The sequence below is a fragment of the Myotis yumanensis genome, unplaced genomic scaffold (genome assembly GCF_028538775.1).
Source record: "Myotis yumanensis isolate MYYU_CA2020_CCGP unplaced genomic scaffold, mMyoYum1.0.hap1 SCAF_5, whole genome shotgun sequence".
In the NCBI taxonomy this organism is placed as follows: Eukaryota; Metazoa; Chordata; class Mammalia; order Chiroptera; family Vespertilionidae; genus Myotis; species Myotis yumanensis.
Genome location: NW_027223756.1, coordinates 7,088,923 through 7,116,227, shown reverse-complemented (window position 1 = coordinate 7,116,227; position 27,305 = coordinate 7,088,923). Strand labels below are relative to the sequence as shown.

At 46.9% G+C, this 27,305-nt stretch overlaps 1 protein-coding gene across 4 annotated transcripts in view; it reads left to right on the top strand.

Moving 5' to 3' along the window:
- DOCK2 (dedicator of cytokinesis 2) overlaps window positions 1-27,305 on the top strand; it is a 372,626-nt gene that overhangs the window by 82,691 nt on the left and 262,630 nt on the right. For all 4 annotated transcript variants that reach the window (XM_070414430.1, XM_070414429.1, XM_070414433.1 and 1 more), the window contains one exon: window positions 18,946-19,054. In XM_070414430.1, the coding sequence (XP_070270531.1) occupies window positions 18,946-19,054 (109 nt within the window). The remainder of the gene's footprint in view (window positions 1-18,945; window positions 19,055-27,305) is intronic.

The window sequence follows — 27,305 nt, the reverse complement described above, 5'->3', positions numbered from 1 at the left end:
AAAGACTCAAACATTGTACTTCTAGATGAACAGGCAAGGATATCTTATTTCATCTTGCAGGTGAGATCTTCAGATCTACAAGGACAAATTCTTTTCATTTATCATATCTTCTGCCCAATTTTTCCTTTTAGTTTATTTGTTTTATTGTCCTTTTCCTACCTCCTCCCTTCGTCTTCTGCCTCTTAGTTTTTGTCTCTTCCCTCCATAAGCATTTCTACCTTTGCTTTCTTCTCTGCCTCAAGGCGTGTCATCTTGCAGGGCACCTAGCTCTTCACTTAGAGTAAATTCAGTGCTGCTGGAACCGAAGTGACTTTTGGCTTCTTCAGGCGTGGGTGATCTGTTAGCCCTCACTGTATCCCCAGCATAGCATACAAAACACCATTGACAGTCAGAACTGCCTGCCGGATGAAGTCCATTTGGGGGACTACGAGAAGGAATTTTGTGAGAAGAGATGTCTCTAAGGTAACTGAGGCATAATCTTGGATCCATTTTCATGAACATACATGTAGGCAGATCTGCAGGGAGCGTCTAGGACAGGGGTTCTCAACCTTTGGGTCGCGACCCCTTTGGGGGTCGAATGACCCTTACACAGGGGTCGCCTAAGACCATTGGAAAACACATATATAATTACATATTGCTTTTGTGATTAATCACTATGCTTTAATTATGTTCAATTTGTAACAATGAAAATACATCCTGCATATCAGATATTGACATTACGATTCATAACAGTAGCAACATTACAGTTATGAAGTAGCAACGAAAATAATTTTATGGTTGGGGTCACCACAACATGAGAAACTGTATTAAAGGGTCGCGGCATTAGGAAGGATGAGAACCACTGGTCTAGGACCTCATGCTGAGGGAAGGTAGATTCCCTGTGTCTTGTTCATTTTCGAATCTTCAGCAGTGGTTTGCCCTCCAGTGGATTCTGAGGACATTGGGAAGTAGTGGGGGGATTTTCCCTATATTCAGAGAGCATTTCATTTAGGAACCTGGAAAAGAGAAGGTTCAACACGTTGCGATTTATTAGCCAGCTGGTGGAAAAATGTAACAATGATCGCTTTGGGGGCTTATTGTGTCTGGTATTGTGTTTGTTTCCTGCCATTCCTCTGTCCTATTTCCTCGTGTGCATAACTGCAGCGGGTCCAGCTCCCATCGGCTGTTCCCTGGCCATCTGTCTTTGCACATACTGCACATGAACATGCAAGGGCTGGGGGTTTTCCTGGATCTGTTTCCGGGGTGCAGTTGGGTAAGGGAGGAAGAGAAGATGGTGACAAGAATGGGAACTTTTTGGGGATTATTCATTTCTATCACAGCCAAAGGAAGCGATTTTCCTGGCCCCTCTTCTTGGGTCACTAGGTCCTGAGTCCCAGTCTGGGACAGGTGTCTCGGGGCACATACCTGTGCCGTAGCTGCAACGGAGGCTGGCAGAGCCATTTGAGCTTCTGCCAAAGGGAGGCCAGCTTACAAATATGGGAAATTCTTAAATTGTAGGAACGTGTGCCAAAGTTGTTGGGTGGCCATCAATCGGACCAATATCTACTAAGCTTTTCTGGAATGACTGAGCCCATGGGCGTTATGGCGCAGAGCGAGGAACACTCAGAAAGAGCTGAAACGATTATCTTCTAGGCATTGAGCTTCTGTACAAAACTCCTTGCAGTGCCTTTTATCCTAAAGCACAGGCAGCCAGCTGAGCTGATCCCCAGGGTTTCTGAGCCGTGGAATCACTCAGAGTCAATAGCAGCCTGTGTGTCCCTGATCCGCATTATGGGCACTGGCTAGCTCTCTTTCTGCTGCTGGCATGTAGCAACGAGACTGCAGTTCCGTGGGCTATGGGACAGGAGGCAGTGTGGGGTGATGATTAGTGTTGAATAGTTGGCTCAGTGATGGTTAGTGTTCACATTGGACAGGCCTTGGCGGGATCACATTTCTATCTCTGTAAGTGCCTGGCTTACAAACCCAGCCTCTCTGAGCCTCAGTTTCCTCATCCATAAATGGGGATCAACAGGCTCTTAGTGTTTTGATGATGAAATGAGATTCATGTACAAAACTTCTCCATGTAGTATCTGGTGCTTATTCCACAGGCATAATAAATGTCTTCACCCAGGAGAGAGACAGGGTGCTGGTTTCAGAGTCTCAGATTTAAATCAGTAAGAGGGAGGTCTGTTTCTTGATTCATTCTCCAGATTTGGCCTACCGACCATGCTATCCTACACATTTCTTGCTGTTCATTTCTTAAGGGGAGGAGATACCTTTACCAGGTGTCTGTGCTCTTTGAGGTCCACAATGAAGGGGCTTTTACGGCCCCATGAACTCACCTTGGTCTGCTGCTGGCACACTGGGTGGGCCCTGCTTATGTCTGCTGCTTCCACTTCTGTGTGGCCCAAGCCACCCAGCTCTCCGTTCCTGGCTTGCTCTGCTGTCCTTTGCATCATGCCTTCTGCTCTGTTGCAGACCTGCTTATGCAGTTCCAGAGCCCTCCTCCTTCTCCATGTAATCCCAGCCTCCTGGGCTGCTCTGCCATCCACAAACGCCTTCTCCACCTGCATCCCCACCCCACGCCTGTGCTGATGAGAGGCAGTCAGCTCAGTGGTTAAAGGCACAGTCTCCAGAGCTAGGCTCCCTGGGTTTGAGTTCTACATTTGAATTCCAGCACCACTATTTACTAGCATTTGTGACCTTGGGCGAATTATTTCATCTGCCCAGAGCTCAGTTTTCTCATATGTAAAAGAGGCCTGTAAAAACCCTTGCAGGGCTGGTGTGCAGACTAATGAGCTAATGTAGCAGGCACTTAGCACAGTGCCTGTCAAACAGCAGGTGCCCACGATTATTATTATTGCCAAGTGCATTTCACTCATTGTCTCCATCAGTCTTCACAAAAGTCCCATGGAGAATCTCATGTCAGCACATCTCCTCCTACTCCCCCCTCACTCCGTGCCAGCCTCACACGCCTTCCCTGCTGAGGCTCAGACTCCTGACTCGGGCCTTTGCACCTTTCCCCAGATACCTGCTTGCTCACACCCTGGCCTCCTTCACATCTTTGCTCCCATGTCTCCTCAGGACCCTATTTACAATGCAAACCCTGCCCCAGCACTTCTGTTGCCCTGCCCCCCTGCGTTCTGTCTTCTCCTCCCCACAGAACCAATCACACGTGAACATGCTCTATACAATTAGTTATGCTTTTGTTTCTGCTCTCTCCCTGTTAGAGTGTCAGCTTTGTTTCCTACTGTATCCCACGCACTGAGAACAGCGCCCGGCACGTGGCTGGCATTCATTCCACGTGAAATAGGTCAATACCTGTTCCCTTTCATAGATCAGGAAATGGGGGCTTAGATTCAAGCTCAGAGGTCACACAGCTAAGCATCAGCAGAGCCAGGCTCCATAATTGGACCTCGTCTGATGAAGCCAACTTAAGAACCGAACCTTTTCTGGGCCATGCCCGGCGAAATGTGGGTCGGCTGGGGAGGGGCTGTCCCGGGAGAGAGCCGCACTGCCCGGAAATGTGGGCTTCCTGGATGCTGGCAGGGCTGCTGAGAGGCACAAGGCTGCTCCGGCTCAGGTGTGATCATCCCCAAGCACAGAGGGTTTCAATAAAGAAAGCGATGATTAGGAGGAGTTTCAGGAAAGGCGTCCTTACCAATATGGCAAAGCTGTCCAGGCAACCGTGACTCTATCCACGGACCCTCCCGAAGGATGAGTAAAGACGAGCTGACAAAGGGCCAGCCCAGTTGAGCTCACACTCACTGGTCAGGAAAAGAGAAATGCACTCAGCATCCCCATGGGCGCAACAGTGTCTCCAGCCTGGTCCTGCTCCCGGCCTTCATCTGGGGGCCGGAAGGCAGGCCGTGGTTTGCCTGCACTGGGGCTGCAGCTCCACTAGCACAGGCCCCACAGGGCACGGTTCAGGCCTGCAGTGCGCAGTCCGTCTGGCTCCCTTGCCAGGGCCAGGCATCCTCGCCCTTTCTCTAATTGCCTTCAGCGCCAGGATGCTCTGGGAGGCTCCCGTTAGCCTTTTTATTTTGCCTCTTGCTTTATTCCGCCCATTCCCAGCCTCCTCCTCACCCAGCCACCAGCTCAGTTTTTTTCTTATGTAAATATCATATGCTAGTTTATCCTCCAGGTCATGAATATGTTAGGAGGCAAGATTGTCTGAATAAAGCTCAAGGGTGCTCAGTGTCGCCTGCAGGTGGAGGAATGCATAAGCCTCTGCCTTTTAAACAAAAATGAATTTAACTCGGAGGTACTTGCCAGTATGATTTTTCATTGTTCACGTATGACTAAATATTAAAATGTACTCATTTGTTTATGCTGAGCCTGGGCCGGAATGCTGGTTTCATCGCTAGTCCTGTGTCTCCTGCATGTAATTTGTTTGCATGTTAATGCCATTTATTCCTATGGAAGCCTCTGTTTTGGGTTTTGAATACAGTTTCACTTTTCGATGACAGTAATGGCTCAGTGAACTGCACAATTGCAGCTAATGGAATTATTTCATGATATCATTAATTTGGCATCGGATCAGGATGGAAGAGTAAACTGTCATCAAAGGATATTGTCAAACAGTCACTTCCCTTTAATTTATTATCTGCTTTATGAGTTGCTACAGTGCAGGGGGGCGGGGCGGTTAACAGCCCATTTCTTATAAACACAGGAAAGGGCATTTTATTTCATTAAGTCCCCTTATTATAACATGAAATGTGCCTACACTTGCATTTTTAAACAGCCCTCTTTCCCCTTTGCATGTGGGGATATTGATAAACTTTTATTGGGCACCTATTTTGTGCTAGGGACTTTGAGTGCTGGGAACTCTGAAACGAATGTCAGACTTCCTCAAGTGGCAATAATCTAGTGGGAAAGACAGATGGGCAGACCAGCAATCAAATCCTAGCTCCCTGGAAAAGCAATGATCATCAGTATATGACAATGGAGGCTTGCAAATGGTTCCTGGGAGCAGAGAGGTTTGAGTGACAAACCTCAGGAGGCTTGGTAATTCTCAGAGGAGATGATGTTTTAAACTAGACATTGAAAGGCATTTAAGAAGCCTGCCCATGGGAGAAAAGAGAACCAAGTACGAATAGTCCCCTCTTTATGATGCTTTGACTTACCATTTTTGAACTTGACAATGGTGCAAAAGTGACAAACTTTCAGTAGAAACCCTACTTTGAATTTAGAATGTCGATCTTTTCCTGGGCTAGTGATACATTGTAGGACACTCTCTGGTGATGCTGGGCAGCTCCCAGTCAGCCCCGCATTCACAAGGGTGAACAAATGATACTCTGCCTAGTAGTCATTGTGCTCGATGACTTGGCCCAACTGTGGGCTAATGTACGTGTTCTGAGCATGTTCATGCTAGGCTAGGCTGAGCTATGATGTTTGGATAGGCTAGTATATTAAATGCCTTTCAAATGATTATATTTTCAACTAACAGTGGTTTACTGGGATGTAATCCCATCGTGAGTCAAGGGCACCTGTAGAGGGAACAACATGAAATAGAACTTCCCGTTCTGCGACGCTGAGGCCCCACTTCGGAAGCCTCTCCTCTGTGCCTGGCCCTGTGTCACTTTTCACTTCCCCTCACTCAATACCTAGAACAACTCTGCAAAGTATAGGCATTCTCATTTCCATTTTACAGAAGGGAAGTGGAGGCCCAGAAAGGTGTAAAAAATGAGTCCAGGTGACAGAGCTAGATGTTGGCAGGAAGGGACGTGACCACAAAGCCTAGGTTTTTGTACTATCGCAGCATGAAGAGCACGATGTGGAGAAGAGCAGCTAGTGGGTGAAGCTGGGCTGGTGGAGGAGTTGGGTGATGTGTCCGAAGACATGGGTTCTGGCTAGACTGAGAGATGCCTTGAATGCCAGGCCAAGGAGTTGGACCTCATCCTCTCTGCTGGGGATATTGGCATAGATGCTACTCTCTGTCCTCAGAGCACAGAGTGAATACCCCAGAGGGTGTACAAATTCTTTGGGATCAGGTAAAAATATTAAAATTTGTTTATTTTGTCCAAGATGCACAAATTGAACTCTATAAACATTTGACTTATAATTTAGACTAGTTCGTGGATATAATTTATAAATAAATAAGCATCTATTGAGAATCGTGCTTCAAGTTCTTTTGTCATAGGAGCAGTTTGGAAACGCCCTGCTTTGGGGTCCCAAAGCAGATCAACACGATTGGATATATGTTTTAGAAAGATGACTGCAGAACTAATGTGATGTTGTCCAGGGGTGGAGGGGAGGCAGTAGATCAATAACGAAGTTGTTGCCGTAATCTGGACAAGAGACTTGAACTGAGTTCATCTCAGTGGGCCTGGGGAAGAAGAGGAAGAAGGTGAAGGTTGATAGAGGGCAGGATTGCCCATCTAATGGAATGTGGGAGTGAATTGAAGGAGAGGGCTGATCCGAGGCTGGACCGCGGGATGGGGCCTGTGCGATCAGGCATTGCTCATCAGCATGATGAGGGCTGGGAGGAGCAGATGTGGCGCACTTTAAGTTTGAGGTGCTTCTTGGAACAGCCAGATGGAGATGTACAGAAGACAGTTAGATATAGATTTGCAGTGTAGGAGAGTTGGGATACAGATACAGTTTGTCACAAATTGATCCCAAGAGGTACCTGAAGCTATAGCATAAGGTGAGCAATACCCTAAAACTCAGGATGAAATGCAGGAGATGAGCATGTTGAAGGAATGGATGAGGAGAGTCCCAGGGAGGCTTGGGCTCCAGGAGCCAGGAAAGGATGTGTATCCAGGAGAGGGTATAGCAGCAATACAACTGCTGCCGTGAGGTCATGGGGACTGAGGACTGAGGACTGGCCAGAGCAAGGTATTTTGCAATTAGGAGGACTTTGGGGAATTAGCCAATCCTTTCCCAGAGTTTAGCATCTTTCCTGATATCCAGTCAGGAGACCATCTGGGAGCTGAGGGATCAGGTGCAATAGATGTACCATCATCTGCATGTGAATTGGGTCCATTGTGATTGTCCTTTGCCTGGTGCAATCCTGGACTGGCTTCCCCTGCGGATCCTTCAGAGGCCTACGAAACTCATTCTGATTTGGCACCAACCTCAGTCTCCGCTCACAGCAAAGTGTAAGACATTCATCTTGTCGGCTTCCATTGTCCCTTTAAATGGCTTAATTTTGCAGAACAGGACTGTCTGTGCTATAGATAGTTAAGGGAAAAGCCATGGAGGACTCTCTCAGGTGGAAGTGGGAGCTGCTTTCCTTTCCTTGTTAACTCCTCGTGCAGAGTCTGGGATCCGGTGTGCTGGCAGAGTCCTGGCCTCCGCACAGAGAGGGCGATTTCTGTCAAACACTGGCGCTGACAATTCCTCAGAGGATGGCTGAGGTGGAAGATCAATTACCCGAATAAATGTATAGGCGTAGGAAATGTGTTTGTAAATTCCTGGTAACCAAATATGAACATGCAGGACGGTAAAGGGTCCATCCAGCTTGCCAGAGGGTGAAACTCACCACATTAAGGTAACCCTCAGGGATGCCGAGCCGAATCAGGACGGCTGGGTGTACTTTGTGACCCCCAAAGCAGAATTTGTTCCCTTAATAGGAAATAGTGTGTTGCTCAGTTGTCGGAGTCTTTGGGGTGGATGGGAGATTTAAAGGGACTTACTTGAGAAGTGCATACGTAATAATATGGTGCCCCCCATTGTTATACATTTTAGAGAGTGGCCTCTCCAGAGCCTGAGAAGCCACCGCAGAGCGTGGCAAGGGCCCTGCCCTGGCTCACACTGCAAGCTTTGTTGGCTGCATGCATTGCGTGCCTGCTTTTCTGAACCCCGGGACTTTGCCCTTCCCTGCATTTGGGGAGGCACCCATGGGACAGGAGGAATGTGCAACTGATTCACAGGCTGTCTTAGGGCCTGTAAATCTCAAGACGGTAAACAGTTTTTCCTGTATGTGGGTGTCTGTCAACATTTATAGAATTGCCCCTGGAGCCTACCACCTCTGAAAGGCCTTTAACTCGGCATTCACCGTTCCTTACATTCAGCTTTACCACATCCCATGTTCCATGCACGCTGGGCCCTAAGACTTGCTTTCCCTTCTTACCCCTGGAGTTGGTAATGAAAGTTTCTGTCTAGTCTAAATATTTCTCCAGGGGTGGAGGTTTGGTTTGCATTAACAATGGAGTGTTTAGCCAACAAATATTTATTGAATAGCCACTAGGCCACTCTGCTGGGCACTGGAGATACGACAGTGAAAGGGATGGCCTCAGGCCTAGACTCCTGGGATTTTTAGTTTAGCTGGGAAGGGAGTCATTAAGCAGATGGTCATGTATGTGCAAATGAAATCAAGGGGAGATGTGTGAAGTGCCCTGGGAGCATGTTAGGAGGTGATCACATCTGATCATGGCATCAGGGAGGTGTTCTGGAGGATGTGCCATCTGAGCTGTGACTTGGCAGGTGAAGAGGAGGGTGTGGTCAATGAAAATGAAGCTTAAAGGTTGCCCATGGCATAGTAGGGAGCTTGACTCAGTTGAATTGTGGGAAGGCCAAAGTGGCTGGAATTTAGTAACCAAGGGATAGAGTAGCCGGACATTGCCCAGAGGTATAGGAAGGGGCAGACCAGACGTTAAAGATTCTCGAAGGTCAGGCCATGGTTTCTGGACATTATCCTCAGAGGAATCGGGAGCTCCTAAAGGATTTCAAACAGAAGAACGATATGACCACTTGTGTTTGGAAAATGGTCCCTTTGACCAGTGTGTGGAAAAATAATTGAAAGTGTTAGGAGTGAAGGAAAGGATGTGGGTTCAGAGACCCCTGTAGGTGAGAAGTGATGGGGATGTGGTTGAAGGTGGTGCTGATAAAGATGGAGTATAGTAAATGGTCTTGGTGACTACAGTGCACAGCACCGTATTATATACCTGGGTGTTGCTAAGAGAGTAGATCTTAAATGTTCTCACCACATACACACACACACATTATATGGATGTGTTAACTGACCTATGATGGTCATCATTTCAGAATATATACATGTATCAAATCACCAGGATGTACACCTTACACTTATACAATGTTATCTGTCAACCATATCCCAGTAAAGCTGGGAAATGACGTTTGGGGAAATGGGGCTTGGTGACTGAATGCCACCAGGCTCTTGAAGATTTACTCTACCTATTCCACACTGTCGCCGGGGGCCTATGGGTCATACACGTGCTGGGGAACTCTGCAGATGGGCCGGCTTGGTCTTGGGTGATTGGCATGCCCTACCTGACTCTGACAATGGAAGCCAGTTAAGAATCCCGAAAGTCCCCCCAATGGCAAAGTGGTCCATTTAGAGATGAGGGGACCTGCTAAAGGTCACAGCACTAATTAACGCTGGAGTCTGGTGTAGAATTCAGTTCTGAGATCCAGACCACTGCCCTCTGCTGGCAGCCGGCCTGGCCCTCAGCCATCCTGCTCAAATGAGGTCTCCAGTAACGCACACCTATGTTTGAACTCAACACTTCCTCAGGTGTTCCCAGATTTCAAAACAATTTTATTTCACATGTATTTTTAAAACCAGCATTATTAGTAAGGAAAATGTTAAAAATTCTATTTAACTCCACACACCAAATGCCAAGGCTCTCCATGGAACAGAGCAGGAAGCCTGGGATTAATTATTCTTCCAGGGAAGCCACAGACTGAAAGGACCAAGTTCAGGTGCTCTTGACATGACCACTGTTTAGAGTAATAATACCTTGATGTTTGTCAGGCAAGTATCTCTCTAGCTGGAGTCCGTGCCAGGCACCAGGAGGTAGGCGAACAATCAGCATCTCTCTTCTGCAATTGTAGAGGAAAATCTGCTCCTGTTGTATGACCTTGAGCTAGATGCCCTGCCTCCAGCCCCAGTTCCCACTGTGAGAATGAGAGAATTCAGGAAAGACTTGTGTGTGTGTTTGGCGGGGGGGGGGGGGGGGCGGAGAGAATTGTTGAGAAAGGAGCTGGTAGGCGAGAAACATTCACCTCAGAGAAATATTCACTTTTTAAAAATCAAATGTAAAATTTACTTGTTTAAAATCAGCATATAATATAAAAGTATATAAGGAAATTATTGACATGCACAATCCTTTTCCTAAGAGATAATGTAATTATTAATTTAATGTGTAGATTTCCAGATTTTACACTGTGTGTGTGATATGTATGTAATCATTCTACAACTTAACTTTTGTTATCACTTAAGATATCAATGACATTTCCTAGGTGATTAAAATACTAAGGGAAGAAATGGTAAGAGAATCAATCAAAACCTAATTTCTTCTTGATACTCAAACTTAGACCACAGCAGGCCTAAAGAGAAAGAGCTGGAAGTACCTTGCTGAATATTAGCTTCTCTTTCAAGTAGATGAAGCAATCTTTATTATTCCCAAATGTCTTAGAACCATGGAAATGTATATGTGTGTGTGTATGTGTCTGACCTTAGGAACTTTGTTTTGGGAACACTCAATTTCTGATTATATTGAGGGGAAAACCCCTCAATACTGATTTTCATGCTAATGGGAAAATTTACTTACTGCAGAATTATGCAACTTAGTTCTTGCCAAATTATATAAAGGCCGCAGCCCCTCTCAGTACAATGAAGGATGGCACGGGGCTCCCATCACACTTGATTCATAACTGAGAGTTCTTATCAAGGCTTTTGTCTTATTACCTACTTCCTATTAATCTATTACACAGGGTTGCCCTATTTTAAAGGTAAAGTGAATGTTTTTCTTTCATTTTTTCCATATTGTTAACTTCAATTTTTTTTTAAAAAAATTTAGGCTATTTAAGCTTCCACCTGAGGCAGTTTTTCTTAGTGATTGCATTCATTTATTGTGTGTGCATTCTAGACATTTTTTTTCAAAACAGGATCTTCACATGTGGAGTTTGTCTTTTCCCTACCAATCATTCTTACTTGGGCTGATTTACAGGAAGAGGACTGTTGAGTGATACTTTTTTGCCCTAAGGGGCGATCCCTTCTCAAATGTCAGAATCTGGAAAAGTAACAGCTCAAGTAGAAATAATCTTGTCACTGCGGAAAGGCTGGTATCAGGAGCTGATCAGAGCACTGCCTGTTGGTTGCTGGTCATGTTCAGTTACAAGAAGTCTGCATGCATCTCTTGTCATAGTCCCTTTCTGATTCTTTTTAATCGTTCTCTTCTAACACAATAGTGCTTTACATTTCAACTTCGTTACCTATGCAAAAATAATTTCTCCGGCCACAATGAGCTGGACAACTCACTCCAGGCTCATTGTAACCAAAATTTCCCATCTTAATCTATAGTTTCTGATTTATTTTGGTTGAATGGACCTCGGTGGTAGGGGAAGGGGTGGGGATGGTGACAATGACCATGCAGGGAAGAAGTGAGTCAGGAAGAAAGCCCTCCCATTCATGCATCGTTCCCAGCCCGAATGCTTTGACTTGGATGTGCCTGCTGAGCGCACTGAATGGCTCCTTTCTGTAAGTAGGATCGATAAATGCAAGGATAAGTTTCAGACAAACTCAGCCCCTGATTGGGCTGTAATTATTCTTCATCCCAGACTGGGGGGTGGGGAGGTAGGGAGAGAGAGGTAGAGAGAGAGAGAGAGAGAGAGAGAAGCAGAGAGGTAGGTAGGTTCTGATCCTAAGAGTGTTATGAATTTTCCAGAGTAAGGACTTTTCTGAAACCACGAATGGCCTCATGGTTCTTTTGTAAAGTCACTAGTATACACTTGTTCTAATAGAGCGAACTATTGGCTCAGGGCAGAAACATCAGCCAAGTTAGAACTTGGACAGAAAAAGGTTCCAGCCAGTCATTTAGCTTCCCTTGCAGACTCATAACATCATCCCCTAGACAAATAATGCTTTCTTACCACCACCTGCCCTGTTCAAGCCTGGCAATCAGCTATCACTTGTCTGTGTTCCCTGGAGGCAGTATTGCCCAGTGGTTAAAAGAGTGAACTTCTGAGCCAGACACTCTTAGTCTCAAATTCTTACTTGCCATTTACTCCTTGGGTGATCTGATACAGTTAGCACAGTCTTTGGTGCATAGCAAATGCTTAGTAAGTAGTAGCTCTTATTAGCAGTAAAGGTAATAATAATAAAGTCTGCATAGCTGAAGATGACTGTTTATACCACCCTTGAGATCTCGTTTATGTACCATTAGAATTAGCTTAACTGCAGCAAGTTCCAGATTCGTCAGATAATTCTGTATGGCTACGTTGAAGGCACCGAGGTTCATTTCTTTAATAATTTATCATTTGTTAATACATTTGTTTATAACTCACTCATTTTTGAAAATCTTCATTATTGAAAGCATTACATAGGTCCCCTGTTTCCCCCCATGGATCCCCTCCAGCCTGCCCCACCCCCCACCCCCCACCCCAGGCCTTCACCACCCTATTGTCTGTGTCCATGGGTTATGCATATGTGCATACAAGGTCTTTGGTTGATTACCTCCCATCCACCCACCCTCCCCCTGTTCTGGGTCTATTGATAGACATGGGATATTATGGCAGATAGTCTTGCTCTCGGCCTGCATGGAGCTTATACCTAGTGGAAAAGACAGGAAGTGAGTGGAGAAGATAGAGACTGAAGCATTGGGACAGGAAGCCTCAGTGGCTGTGGCAGTCATTTCCTTCATCTAAGGAAGTCCACTAAGTGAGTGGCCTCCCTCCCACAGTATTCCTCCAGTGCCCAGCGTCATATTTGGGGGCACAGAAGAATCTTCACTTGTGTGGCAAAGTAACAAAATGGTGTGGTGTGACATGATTGTTTGAGACATTTCTCTCAGTTCCAGAGATGATCATGGAGACACTTAAAACAGAGATTTCATTTTAAAAACCTTCCAATTAATCCGGTCTTGCTCCCAGGCACTTGTGAAATGCATTAAGTATGTGTCTTGCCAAGAGCATATTCAGGCAAAGATGTGACTGGGTGTGGGAGACAGAGGAAAGCTGGGGCCTGGGGCTAATCCCGGGGGCATTTCCATGACTGCTTGGGAGAAAGGAGGCAGGAGGGGCCAGGCTGTGCTGGTGGCATGGGAACGGGGCTGCCCAGGGCAGAGGGGTGTCACCAGACTGGTGGTCAGTGTCAGCTGGCGCCCCTGCTCCCTCTGCACTTCCATTCCCTTGTTTGTGCCTCTCGAACCGCTTTTTCCTTTTCTCATCTAGAAAATGTATTTATTATCTTCTACCGAATGAGCTAATCCGTGTGAACAATGCAGCAGAGTACCTAACCCTTAGAAAGTGCTCAATACTAATGTTAACATCTTATTAACATAGCAAGGGGTGGTGGTGTCAGTGACCCTGCGGGCAAGGTGTGGGTCAGGAAGGAGACACTCTCATTCATGCCCTGTTCCTGCCCTTGAAGCTCTGACATGCTGCACCTGTTGACTTACCTCATGATTTCTCTGGGGACGGGGACTGCGTCCTATGTCTGTCTCCATGGCAGTGCCTGGCACGCAGTAGGGGCTCAATAAGTGGGACAGTGGCTGTTTTTTTGATGATGCTGATTTCTGTCTCCTTACGAAGCAAAAACGGGTGGGTCTGGAAGAAAAACATGATACAATTTAACAATAGCTGATATGCATTGAGTGTTTACTACGCTAGGCACTGTGCTAATTGCTTTCCATGCATTATTTGACTGTAGGACCACCTTCTCGGGCTACTGCCCTTTTTCCAATGAGAAGGCTGAGCCTTAGGATGATTAATAAACTTAGCCAGGGCCACCCAACTAGGAAGCGGCCAAGCAGGGTGTGGAAACTGCACAGTCTCACTGCAATGTCTGTATTGCCTCCAAGAGGTGGGGAAGAGATCAGGAGGATGCCTGTGGAGGTGGCGCAAGGTATGGAGAATGAGGCGGGGCGGGGGGCCCAGAAACACAGCCCCTGGATTCTAAGGTGAACCTACCTGCTGCCTTTCCCGCTCCAGGACGCCTTGGTTAGATGCTGCTCCCCTGAACTGGTGGCCTGAGGCTGCCACCTCCATTTCAGGCTGAGAAATGTACCTTTTATGTACCTGTGTGGAAGAGGGAGTGCAAATACTGCACATACCACCCTACAGGGCCCCATTTGCAGTTGGTGTGGGCTCAGCTGTGCACAGTGTCTCCTTAATGAATCACGTGCAGACTGAGTGGCACTGTATTTACCAGAGCCCTGGGAGCCTGAGCGCCCACTGCGAGGGGCGGGGTAGGCTGAGGTCGGCCTCATGTGCCCCGGGATGGTGCCTTGCAGGTGGATGCAGTTTTTTCTGGTGGCCAGGGCCTTCAGGCCTTCAGCAATCCGTTCCCTGGCACCATCAGCCGGCATCTGTAGTATCTTCCTAGGCATTCTGAAGCCTGAACAAATGTCTCCCTCCCGAAGCTATAACAGAGACCAGGTGCTACAAAAAGACCTTGGAGCTGCATCTGCTGTGCCCTTGACTTCAAGGCCACACGGAAAGCCTTGCAGAAAGATGAAGCATGATTTTTCTTTGCACTTCAAGCTTCTCTGGGGAGGCCCACAGTGCTGAATGGCTCTCCATCCCCCATTTATTTCTCCCATATAATCTAAAGCCCTGATTAGTTTTTTTCTGAGTCACTTTTTCCTCAAAATATTCCTTTCATTTCTGTATACTCTGGTCAGAAAATTTGCCAATATGATCACTTCTCTGCTCAGGAATCAACAGCACAACAAGAATAGCTAATAGTTACTTAACATTTACTAACTGCCTGATACCATATTAAACACTTGAAAGGCATCATCTCACTTATTTTTTTTCACCTTGAAATAACCCTTTGAGCATTATATTTCCATTTTCTCAATAAGGAAGGTAAGATTCAGAGATATCATTTGTCTGAAACCACAAAGCCAGTGTGTGGAGGAGGCTGGCTGGGAGCAAAGCTCTTTTCAACTAAATAGCTTTTGTTTCCTTTCTTCTTACCAAAGGTAATCATTTCCTCCAACTTCTTATTCCCACCAAGTAAAACCCCAGGCTTAAAAATCACACACACGCGCACTCACCACACCACACGATTGTTAAGACTGCAACAGTTTTGCCTAATGATGTAGCCAGTGTAAAATGCAAGCCATTTCTGCACAGAATCATTCTTTGTCCTTTGTGAAACTTAGGCTGGTGTGGAATACATTTCCCTTCCTGACCTAGAGCGTGGTGTTAAGGGACCTACTTGTGACAAAATGACAGTGAGCAGCTTGGGTTCCCCCTGAGGCAGATGCCCCACCCAGTCTTGTCCTTGTGAATTCTCTGTCATCTGCCCTCCGCCAGGAGGAGGAGCGTGCTGAGTTCTGGCTGGAGCTATTCCACTGGAACTGTCTGCGACCTGGAGCAAATCACACGTCTTCTGGCCGAAATTAAATTCAGTTTCCCACAGCTTACAAGTCTCTTTTCCTTCCCACATCAGTCAAATAACATTTCAAAGACGGCAGTGAAGTCAATTCACTTCTCCACCTTGGCCTCAGTTTCCTCACCTGTACAGTGGGAAGCATGGACGAAGTGCTCACTGTTCCTCCCCACGGCTCTTGGTTCAGGACCCAGGAAGTACAGCCCACTCTGTGGAGTTCTGACTAGAAGGGGGTGGTAAGGAACTCAACCAGGGCCAGTCTAAGCAAAAAAAAAAAAAGGGGGGATTATTGGGAAGAGTTAAGTAACCAGACACAGGAGAGGTCAGGATCCAGGGTAGCTTTAGGGATCTCTTCAGTGGGGGTTCACAGACACTCCCTCCCCTTAGAGCAGTGTCATTAAGAAAAAGCACATTTGTGCTGGCCCATGTGGCTCAGCGGTTGAGCATCGGCCTATGAATAGGAGGTCACGGTTCAATTCTGGGTCAGGACACATGCCCAGGTTGTGGGCTTGATCCCCAGTGTGGGGCTCTTATCATTGATGTTTCTCTCTCTCTCCCTCCCTTCATATATATAGACAAAGGCCATTTTTATGTTTCTCTGTTTAAAAAATATAAATTTTAGAGACAAAGCTACCTGGAACTATTTATTATGGGAGGTGGGTGTGAGTCTAGGTAGGGTCAACAGGCAGGAAAAACTGCCAGAGGTGCCCTAGCCAGTTTGGCTCAGTGGATAGAGCGTCGGCCTGCGGACTAAAGAGTCGCAGGTTCGGTCCTGGTCAAGGGCACATGCCCAGGTTGTGGGCTCCATCCCCAGTGGGGGTGTGCAGGAGGCAACCAATCAATGATTCTCTCTCATCATTAATGTTTCTGTCTCTCACTCCCTCCCTCTCCTTTGCTCTTTGAAATCAATAAAAATAGATTTAGAAAAAAAAAAACTGGTGGTGTACACACACACACACACACACACACACACACAAGCAAAACCACAAGTAAGTTACAGAGAAAGTCCATACATATGTAAACAATAATGAGTCCCCTGTGGGCAGCCACATCTGGGTATTAAATCTGACCAACAACTGGGATTATGACAGGGATTATGATGTTCATTAAAGATTCTCAGGTGGCTGTGACTGAAGGAAAGAGTAATGGATTTCAAGGGAAAAGGCTTGGGGGATGGCCCTCCATTAGCCCTCCATTAGCTTAGCTTGAGGCACAAAGAAAAACTAGCAGTGCTGTTCTTTGGGGCAACCACCACCCCTTTGAATTAGGATCCTCCCTTCCTCTCTGCCAGACCTGTCCCATCTTTTCCACTTGGATGGGATTCAGGCAACCTCTTGAGCATTGTCTGTGTCCTCGTCTAAGCACTGGGAATGACAAGAAACGTTATTCTTCTGCACCCACAATTAACCACAGCAAGACGAGAGCTGGCATTTACTGGCCCGGCATATACTGAGCACTTTGCCTGTGAGTGGGTCTCCTCACTGTCCATGGGCATAGAGCTGTCACCTTCATTGTGCAGGTGAGAAGCTGAGGCTTGCAGGAATGAAGAGAGGCAGCGAAGTACACAGCTGATGGAAGGCCAGGTTTGAATTCCGGCTCTGTCCTTAGTCTGGGGGAGCCCTTGGACATAGTGCTGAAGCTTCGTCAACCTATAAAATGGGGATAGGGCCCACCTCATGGTGTGGTTGTGAGGGTAAGTGATTTAGTGTGTATCTGAGGATAGTGCGTGGGGCAGAGTAATGTTCTGTAATCCTGGCTGTTATCAATAAGGTCTGCAGCGAGTCCAGGGCAGAATGGAGACTGGAACCCAGGGCAGGCTGACTGAAGTGCTTCTCTGTGCCATCAGGGAAGGAAGGAGGGGAGAGAAGGGGGAGTCGGAGGGGAGAGGGGAGGGACGCTGCTCCCGGACTCCTGGCTCCTTGTCTCTGTGGCCTTGAGGCAGACACCCAGAAGTCAGCGGCGATTGCTGGGCCTGTAATGCACTGCCACGCTTAGCACTGGCTGACCCTTAAGCTTCTTACTCCAGAGGGCTGTAGGAGGTAGTCAGGAGAAAGAGAGAAAGACTAAAGACAGAGAGAGAGAAGCAGAGACAAACATAGAGCCCCTCACAGACAGAGTGCACAGTGCTCAGAGGTAAACAGAGAGAAGCACACAGAAAGGAAGTGGAGCCTAGCCAGCATGGCTCAGTGGTTAAGCATCGACCTATGAACTTGGAGGTCATGGTTCGATTCCTGGTCAGGGCACATGCCCGGGTTGCAGGCTCAATCCCCAGCGTGGGGCGTGCAAGAGGCAGCCAATGATTCTCTCTCATCATTGATGTTTCTATCTATCCCTCTTCCTTCCTCTCTGAAATCAATACAAATATATTTTAAAAATAAAAAAAAAGAAAGGAAGTGTAAGAGAAGCAGAAAGGAGAGACGAGAAGGGCGAGGAGGTGGGTGGGGATTTAGTGGAGACAGCGCTGAAGTGGCTGCAAGGGGCCCATCTGGTTGACAGAGCAAACAAACCTGTAAGTGTGTCATTTTATCTGCGGGGAGCTCGTTCCCCTCAGCCGGCACTCGGGAGCGGAGACTGCGGGGCTGAGACAGGAGACGCTCCTTATCTGCTGGGACAGACGCTTTCTGCTCTGTACTATGCGCCGGTGCCACAGGTCAGACCGAGGATATGCCACGGATGGCGATAAAGGCTTGTTTGGAGAGGCCTTGCGCTGAGCAACACTCCGAGGCGGGGCCCTGAGGGCGATAAGACTCAGGTTGTGGAGGCTGAGCTACTAGGACAGCGGTCGGCAAACTGCGGCCCCTTGAGTGTGGCTCTTCCACAAAATACCAGGTGCGGGCGCGCACGTACAGTGCGATTGAAACTTCGTGGCCACACTCAAGGGGCCAAAGAGCCGCATGTGGCTCGCGAGCCGAGGTTTGCCGACCACTGTACTAGTACATCGGACACGGCTTCCATAAAAAGTCACACGTGTGTATTAGCGCAGGGCCTGAAGATCTTTGGGAGGGCGTCCGTCAACATGCTAACACTCCTGATCTCTGGTAGGAGTAGTGAGCTCTCTGGCTTGGCAAGCAATGCAGTTCTGGTTTGAGTACCTTTTTTACAATAACAACATGGCGCCTTTCTATTCAGCGAAATAGCAGGTTTAAAATGGCTGATAAGCATGCTCCAGAAGTGACGGGGCAGCGAAAGCAGGGCCCTGACATGGGACACACGTGTCCCTAATCATCTGACAAGTGGAGGGGCCCTCGTGTGATTGAGAATTTTTCTCCTTGATGCTTTGCACGATACTTTGAAAATGCGGTGATCACCATCTCTGCTCTGATTCTTGAAGGAGGCTGACATTATTGATGTCTTCTCAGCTCAGACACGTTTTATTCCTTATTCTGCAGGGCTTAATAAAAGACGGTGAGGGCAGGTTTACCTTGTGAGCCCGTGGGAGTGGGAGTGGGAGTGGCCTGTTCAGTGGTGGGGCGGAGAGGGGGGAGAGGTTTCCCTCGAGTGGATTATGCAGCAGGGACTGCTGAGCCCACTCCCTCCCTCTGAGTCCCCTCCTCCCACCCCATTCTCTTTCCAGTTTTAAATGAGGTTTGTGGCTGGCACACACCTTCAAAGCTATTGCCTGTTGGCTTGAGAAGTGACCCAGATGTGTCTTCTTTCAGGCTTTATGAAGGCAAAGAACAGATGGAGTTTGAAGAATCCATGAGGCGGCTCTTTGAATCCATCAACAACCTGATGAAAAGTCAATACAAAACCACCATCCTTTTGCAGGTTGGTTTACGCCACGAAAACAATCTGTCTTTCCCCTCCGCCACTCGGTAAATGGCAGCACGGTGAGATCACGTCTGCTTTTGCTTGAACGCGTAGCCCTGTGTCAATGGAAGGTCTGGGAAGGCCATAGGTTCAGGGATCCTGAAGACTAAGGACTCCGTAGGGAATGAGAGAGAGAGCATTTTTATGGTTTGTTTCCCATGAAGGTAGCAGTGCCTCTTAAAATAGCTCTGAAGCTCTTGCTACCTGGACGGAAGTAGGTCAAACCCGACCCACTTCTAATGCTGAGTGTAGTTAAGGTGGCCGTCTCTTCAGATCGTCCGAGTTTTATTCTCAGCAACCTCAACTCGGGCCCCCTTTGAATGAGGAGCCTCTTTCAGGAAGACGTCATACATGCACGTATTGTGGGGGGCTGGGGGACAACAAAGGGCCAGGGGGGTGAGAAGGTAGGACAGGAAAGAAAGGAGAAAGGAAGCAAGGTGAGCTGAGGAGCATTTACAGAACTGAGGAGACCTGAGTCAGCAAGAACGTTCTTTGTCAGCAGTATGACTTCATGCTGGTCATTTAACCTCCCCTGTCTCCTTTTCCTCATCTATGAAGCTTCCCTGTTTGTGTGAGGAGTACACGAGCATGGTGTGAAAAAGAGCAGATTATGAAACGCTATGCAAATGTGGTGAACTCACAGGATTATTATGCTTTGGGCATATGCGTTTTTACCCAGGTTCTCATTGTCTAGGGAGCTGTTTAGGAATGGAATATATCGCTTTCCCTGGGACTTGGCCCCGATTTTGCTGGTTTCTCCACATGGATCCCCACCCCAGAGCCATGGAAAGGGGCTCCCTCTCTTTCTTGATTTGCTCTAAGGGCCAAATGTAGCTTCAGGGATTTACATAAAATCAATGATGCTTTCTACGTATTTGCATGGTTGTTAAAAAGTTGGCAAAGAAGAATTTAAAGTCATGTTCGGATATGGAGAGCAAGAGCATTTGAAGGTAATTTAATGCTGTTTCAGGCGGATGAGGGAGAGGGGTCAGGCCATGAGATGTTAGCAAACCCCACACAAGGAATCTTCTCAGACATTGACATCTGCTGCAGGAGAACGAGCATTGGGTTTTGAGCCAGAGGGCCTGGGGTCGGAAATGGCGCCTCCACACTTCCGGTTACCCTTCTATGAAACGGGAAGCCTAATGCCTAATTTAGAGGATTAAACGAAGTAATGTGTGTAAATCACGATGTATAGAGCCTGTTGCATAGTTCAATTTAAATCACTTTTAGTCATTTGAACCCCTCCCTCCTTAACCATAAAACAGAAGCATGGGAGGTCTTTTCCTAGGGTGGAATTTGCGAGGGGGTTTTGTGTTCCTAATCCTGTAACATGGAGCCAAACAGTGTAAGGGCATTCAAGATTCAGTCAGATTAAGAAATACAGATTCAAAGTTCAAGGGGAATAAAGCCACAAAAACTGACCATATATAGAGGAAGACAACGTTTTACCTAGTGGAGCACTACCAGACGGCGGGCGCTCCGATTTTGAGCCTGCGTGGGGGATAGCAGGAAAGGGTGCTGTGATCTATTAGTAATGTCTGTCATAAATTTTGAGTGAGAAGGTGTTTCCTGACAGCCCCCTGAGTCAGTGGGAGAGGGTTGTCACCAACCCTGATCCTTGTCTTCTCATATAAATGAGTTTATACAAGAGACCGTGACTGCATTGCAAAAAGCCAATTTATTAAAGCATGCACCTTTATTGAAAAAGCAAAGCTAGCAAACCTATACATCTGGCTTATGAAGCACAGGCGTACAGTAAAAATGCCAATGATTGACATTCGTGGTTCAGACTTTACACTCCCAGCTGGCCAGTGGCTTACGGTGGAAACCCAAATCCGTGCCTGTCTCAGTCCAGAGTGGAGCGGGTCTGGTTCAATCTCGGCTTGGTCCACTGTGAGTTCTGGGACCTAAACAAGTTATCACTCATTTTTAAGGCTCATCTAACTCTCGTGAATGGCTTTCTGTACCTTTCCCTCGTTGTTTAGCATTGTCATGGCAGCAGCTCACCCAGTACGATGAAGAATTTAAAGCCAGACATTCAAAGAGGGTAGAAAGAGCATTAAAACCACCCTCCATTGACCTGAGTACCTACCAGGTACCCAGCATGAAGCTGGGCTTTCACACACAGTGTTTTTAATCTGCTAGGAATCACTGCCTTCAGTTTCCACAGGAGGCTCATAAAGTTAAATAATTAATCCTAAATTATACCTATTTATAGTGGTGGAGCTAGGATTTCAACCACCCAGGTCTCCTAACTGCAAAGTTAATACTCTTCTCTAAGCCGTAAGAAATGGGTTACGCCAGGGGGTTCCATGTGTTTGCAATAATGGGCCATATGCTAGAAGCCCCTGTGTGTGCCAGGCTGTAAGCGTTGTTGATAAAACGGATGGCAGCTTGAGACGGTCAATACCAGACGCCTGGGAATCAGGTGTAGCATTTGGAGACATTGTGCAGACCCATTTGACCCGTTCCCCTGTAGGTCTGCCATTCACTATTGCTCCGATTTGGTGGGATGAGTCTAAATAAATGAAAAGCTCATATTGTATGACATGCTTCTTTGGTCACTATAATTACCACTCATGCTAATGAATCCATTAGAAGGTCCAGGAGGGCAGCTGGGAGGGGGGTTCTCTCTCTTTTATTTTAATATCTGAACCAGCAGCTGCCATGTAGTAGGTACTAGAATATCTTCTGGTTGATTGAGTGAAAGAATGAATACCCGCTTCCACCATTTTATGTTTTAGCATTTATTATGTGTCAAGCATTGAGCTAAAAACTTTACACATATTGTTAGCTTATTTGGTACTTATAACAATAATTTTATTAGGCAGGCCCTCTCTTATCTTTACTTTGCAGATGAGGAAATGGAGGCTTAGAGAGGCTGAGCAACTTAACCACAACTAGGAAGTGACAGGCCTGGGATTTGAATCCAGGATGTGTAAGTCCTGAGTTTGAGTTCCTAATCACAGCCAAACCAAGGATTGTTTCATGAAAGACCCAAGTCTTTGGCAAAATGTCAGGTGGATAAGCAATAGACAACAGTAAAGAAAGGGAGATATTTGATCCATAGTCATGGAGGGGAGCTCATTAAGGTTGCCTCTTTCTTTACTCTCTTTTCATTGTTAATCGGCATAAAATGTTCAGATGTCCGAACTAAGGGAAGAAAGGGGTCTATTCTTAAGTAGCCTAGGGACTGTATGCTGAATCCCCAGAGGTAGGAGAGGTGAGATGTAATATTTAACAGCAGGCACTGGAGTGTCACCTCGGGTCTTTAAATGATTCCTTTTAAAAATATATATATATATTTTTATTGATTTCAGAGAGGAAGGGAGAGGGAGAGAGAGATAGAAACATCAATGAGAAAGAATCATTGATCAGCTGCCTCCTGCACGCCCCCTACTGGGGATCGAGCCCGCAACCGGGCATGTGACCTTGACCAGAATCCAACCTGGGACCCTTCAGTCAGCAGGCCGACGCTCTATCCACTGAGCCAAACCGTCTAGGGCTATAAATGATTCTTTAATTGCGTCCCCTTCTGAACCATATACCCCCTACTTAGAATTAATATTTGGGAAGGATGACATTTTGTTCCAGTGAGGCTGCTGTGGATATACTGACAGCTCACCTTTAAAAAAAAAATTAATCTTCACATCAACTCTATAAAGCAGGTAACTTTATTCCCTTCATTCTCTTGGCAAAGAAACTAGAGCACATAGTGTTGATTTCCCCAAGGACAGTAGATAGACATGATCCAGCTGGACGTGAACTCAGACAGTCTGCCTCTGCAGCCACGCCTGCCTCCTGCCAAGCCTCAGGGGCCTGGGGGCACATGGGAGATGAGTGACGAGGCTGAATGTCCCCGAGAGCGTTGCATGCCTTCCTCTCGTCATGCTGTGGTGGATTTCTGTGACATTGTTTGTCCTGTTTCCATGGACCTTGACCGCCATCACTTGGCTAAAAATCAAGGGGTTGGCAAGGGGTGGGCTGCTGTCTGCGCTCCCGGGTGAGGAGGATGTCAGCGCTCTGGGGAGCCTCGCCTCATTGCACAATGGGCTCTCTTGGCTGGAAGTCTGTGTCTGCTGGCACCCAGACTGAGCCCTCTCTGTTTTCACAGAGAGAGACAGAGAGTCTGGAAACCCTCAGAAGAAAAGTCCCCTTTGATTTTGACAGCATGCCAGCAGTTTGGTTTGTTTTTAAACCTTCGTTGTTTGCTAGCATCCCAGGTTGATCAATTCTGGTGAAGTCCATCTGGATAGCAGTCATCCTGCGTGTCCTCCCATGACTCCTCTCTGAGCAGTGAAATCACCGCTGCTTGCTGGGCATCTGGCTCTCTTCTTGGGGGCTCTGCCTGGCCTCTGGAAGAGGGGTCCAGAGCTGATGAGTAAACTAGGAAATTCACTTGGGGGTCACATGATGAACCCATTCATGACCTGGCAAACATTTTCCTGGTGGCTATTCTTGCAGCTCCCATATCGGTGGTGAGGAGAGTACTTAACTTAAGGGATGTCAGAAAACGACCTTCTTTCAAAAACTATGGTCCTAAAGAGAGGGAGGTGCTTTCTCTACCTCTGCCCCCAAATCAGCCTCTCTTCCTCCCTCATTGAGGTCCCCCCACTTACCAAGTGGAAGCCTTTACTAAGCAGAGGGTCAGTGGCAGCATCAGGTTCATGTTCTTGCTGTGTTGCTTGCTACAGGGTTTCTGGCAAAGTATTAAACCTCCAGCCATAGTTTCTGCATTGATAAAACAAGAGCACAGTGTCCACCCGTAAAGTAGATGAAAGAATGAAACAACATCATGCATGTGAAGTATTTGATACATGTAACGTTTCCAATAATAGCTGCTATTTTAAAACCCTATGATTAATAATCCTATTATGTATGTTTGCATATTCCTATTATATATACACATGTATATTCATACAGAAACATGAACATACTGCCTGTGTTTTCCTTAAATATCACATATAATAAACACAACAGCGACAGTAAAGCCACACGGTTCCCAGGAGGCCAACAGGCGAAGCTGTGTCTAGTCCCCGGGCCATAGAAACATGCACCCAGGGGGGGTCTCCAGCGGGTCTAATGGCTGAGCTGCTCTGCCTTCTGGGAACCTACCTGCTCTCCCTCTGCTCAGGTGTGTCAGGGCTGCGTGAAGGGAGGACTCAGGGCAGGAGCCATGCGGCCATGCTGTGCTGTGACAGTGTGGCTGTGTCAACAGACTTGGCAAAATTCCTGTGTCAGGGATGGGCTGTCCCCATCAGAAAAGAAAACCACAGCCTGCCACTTCTCTGTGAGGGCGCCTAGACGAGATGGAAGTTTAATACTCTCCCGCTGAGTTCATAACACCCTCTGCATCCCAGGGCGGCAACTTTTCCTTTATTGCCAGCCCAGAGCTCAGAAGCTGTAAAGGTGGGTCCCTCCCCCAGCGCGGCCGCTCCTTACTAATAGCTGAAGCGCTGACTTGTGAGGCCGCTGTAGGCTCCCGGGCTGTCTCTGTCTACAGACTCACCCTAAGCCCGCAAGTGATGCTATGCTGAAGGCTTCCCCAACTGGCTGAGGGTTCCTTTCTGTTTTTTTGTTCTCTCACTTGGGTCTTTGATGGGATGAGTTCATATTGCAGTTCTTCCAGGTGCTGGGGAATGAGGGCAGGTGCATGAGAGATCCAGCGCACACACTTTTGGGGGCCTGCTGCCTGCTGGGCATCCCAGTGGGTGCCCGATGCGCTGTGTTCCAAGCCATTCCCCTCCACTCCGAGTGGAGATGCTGAGGCTGTGCTGGGGACAACCGGGCCTACACCTGCCGGGGCCAGGATTCCAGCCCAGGTCCCTGTGGCCCAGACTCTGGTCATTGGTCTGAGAATGAGTAAACGATCGGAGTGCTTGGACCAGTCTTTTTCAGGGCATGTGCCTCAGCCTCCAGTGTCTCTGAGACCTGAGTGAACTGGCAGCTGGTGGAGAAGTGCAGCCGCAGACGTGTCTGGTCTGGCTGGCACGGTGTTAATTCAGTGAATCAGAACAATGCATCCTGTGGACAGAGTGTGCATTCCACACAGCGCATCTCTCCCGCTGGCCTGTGCGGGGCGCATACCCCTTCTTTCTGTTGCTTGACCAGCCCTGCAGGCGTCTGCATTGGCTCTACCTGCTTGGCGTTTCCTGGTAAAGATGGCCTGACCAGCGAGGTGTACTGTGGCTGCCGGCAGGGATGTCACAATGCGTCTTGGCTTATTAAAATGCTGAAAAGCTCTGCAATAAAAAAAATACACTCACTGGTTTATCTTTGCTTAAACCAAACTTTCCCAAATTATTTGAATGCAAAATCCTTTCCCCCCCCAGAATACCAACACCATCCTATGGGACAAGGATGTAGTTTTAGGAACATCAGCTTTTGAATCTTGTTATCTCCTGTCATCATGACTTGAAGTAAAAAAGAATAAATCTCTAGACACAACATCCAATAACTGTAAAGAAGTCTGACAAATCTGACAAGATACAAATTAAAATCCTTCTGTGTAACGAGAGAGACGATAAAGCTGAAAGACAGCAACAGTTGAACTGCAGGACAAGCACGAGAAAAGTTGTGCAATATGTCTCACTGGGAAAGGGTTAATATTAGCGATACATAAAGAATTCCCCAAACCAGTGAGATATCCCCTAAAGGAGAAATAGGGAAAGAATATGGACTGTCAGTTTACTGAATACAGATGTTCAATCAACACCTGCACTCGAAACCAAAGAATTGCAAATTATATATCATATTGACAAAATTAAAAAGATTTATATTGTAGGGTTAGCAAGGTCATAGGGAAAGAAGTCAAAGGAAATTGATCATTGCTTCTTTCCGAGGTAATATGACACTATTTCCTAAAATGTATATGTGCATACCTTTGTATATATGTGTACATTTTGAAACTCTAATTTCTCCTCAAGCAGTCCATCCATCCTACTGAGAATCTTACACATACACACATGTATATGTCAAGTATTTTCTTACTACATATTTTATAGTAAAGATAACCTAGAGGTAGCACGGAGTCCATCAATACAGGAGGGCTTCAAATGGTCTAGTGCACCCACAGGGCATCACTGTGTAGTGGTTAGAAATGAACAAAGTGCACTCTATGGAGTGATGTACAAAAATACCAGTGGTATATGTTTAGCTGCAAAAAGCAAGTTGCAGAACTGTAAACATTACATACATGTACACATACATGCATACACATACAAACACACACTCTTGCATAGAAAGCAGTCTGGAAGGAATTCTCCATGCTGTTGACAGTGATCCTTTCTGGGGAGGAGGGACTGGGGCTGAGATGGAGTTGTGGGACTCGAGGGACAATTTTCACCCCATTGCTTTAACGTATGCACATTTTTCACATCAAACATGTATTACTGACATGTAAAAATGATAGAGAGCAGGAAGAAAAGGATGTAGGCACAGAGAGAGACAGTTGCTATTTGAGCGAGGTGGACATGTAGCTCCAGGGCTAGACTATGGCTCTCTAGGCCGCCTGCCTGAAGCTGAATCCTGGCTCTCCCACTCACTAACTTTGGGACCTTGGGCTTGTTATTGAATTGATGTGCTAGAGGGTCTTCATCTATGAAAAAAAAATTTCCCTGGTAGGGCTGAACTAAGGTTTTAAGTTAAAATAATAAGCCAAAATGGGAGGCAAAAAGCATTTATTTGGGATAAAAAAGAATTGCAATTCTGTCGGTGTGGCTCAGTGGTTGAGCATCGACCCAGGGACCAAATAAGGTTGTGGGTTCAATTCCTGGTCAGGACATATGCCTGGGTTGCATGCTCAATCCCCAGTAGGAGTACATGCAAGAGGCAGCAGATTGATGATGTTCCTCTCTCATCGATGTTTCTCTCTCTCTATCCCTCTCCCTTCCTCTCTCTCTAAAAATCAATGAAAACATATTAAAAAAAGGAATTGCAGTTCTTGGAACTCTGATTGAGGCAGAAACCCATATAGAGTCCTGTTTACAGAGTGAAGGCAAAGGGATTTTATGAGAAAGGGGAAGGGCAATGATTACATGCATAGCATAAAGGAATTTCTTTTGGTGTCAGCAAACTGAGTTATTCTTTAGCCAGACAGGCCTGGTTACTGATTCCATCTCCAAGAGTTCGTAATCATCAGTCCTTATGGTTAGTTCGTGTGCTTCCCCCATTAGCTCTGCAAACAGTGGTTGGTAAGATGTTGTTG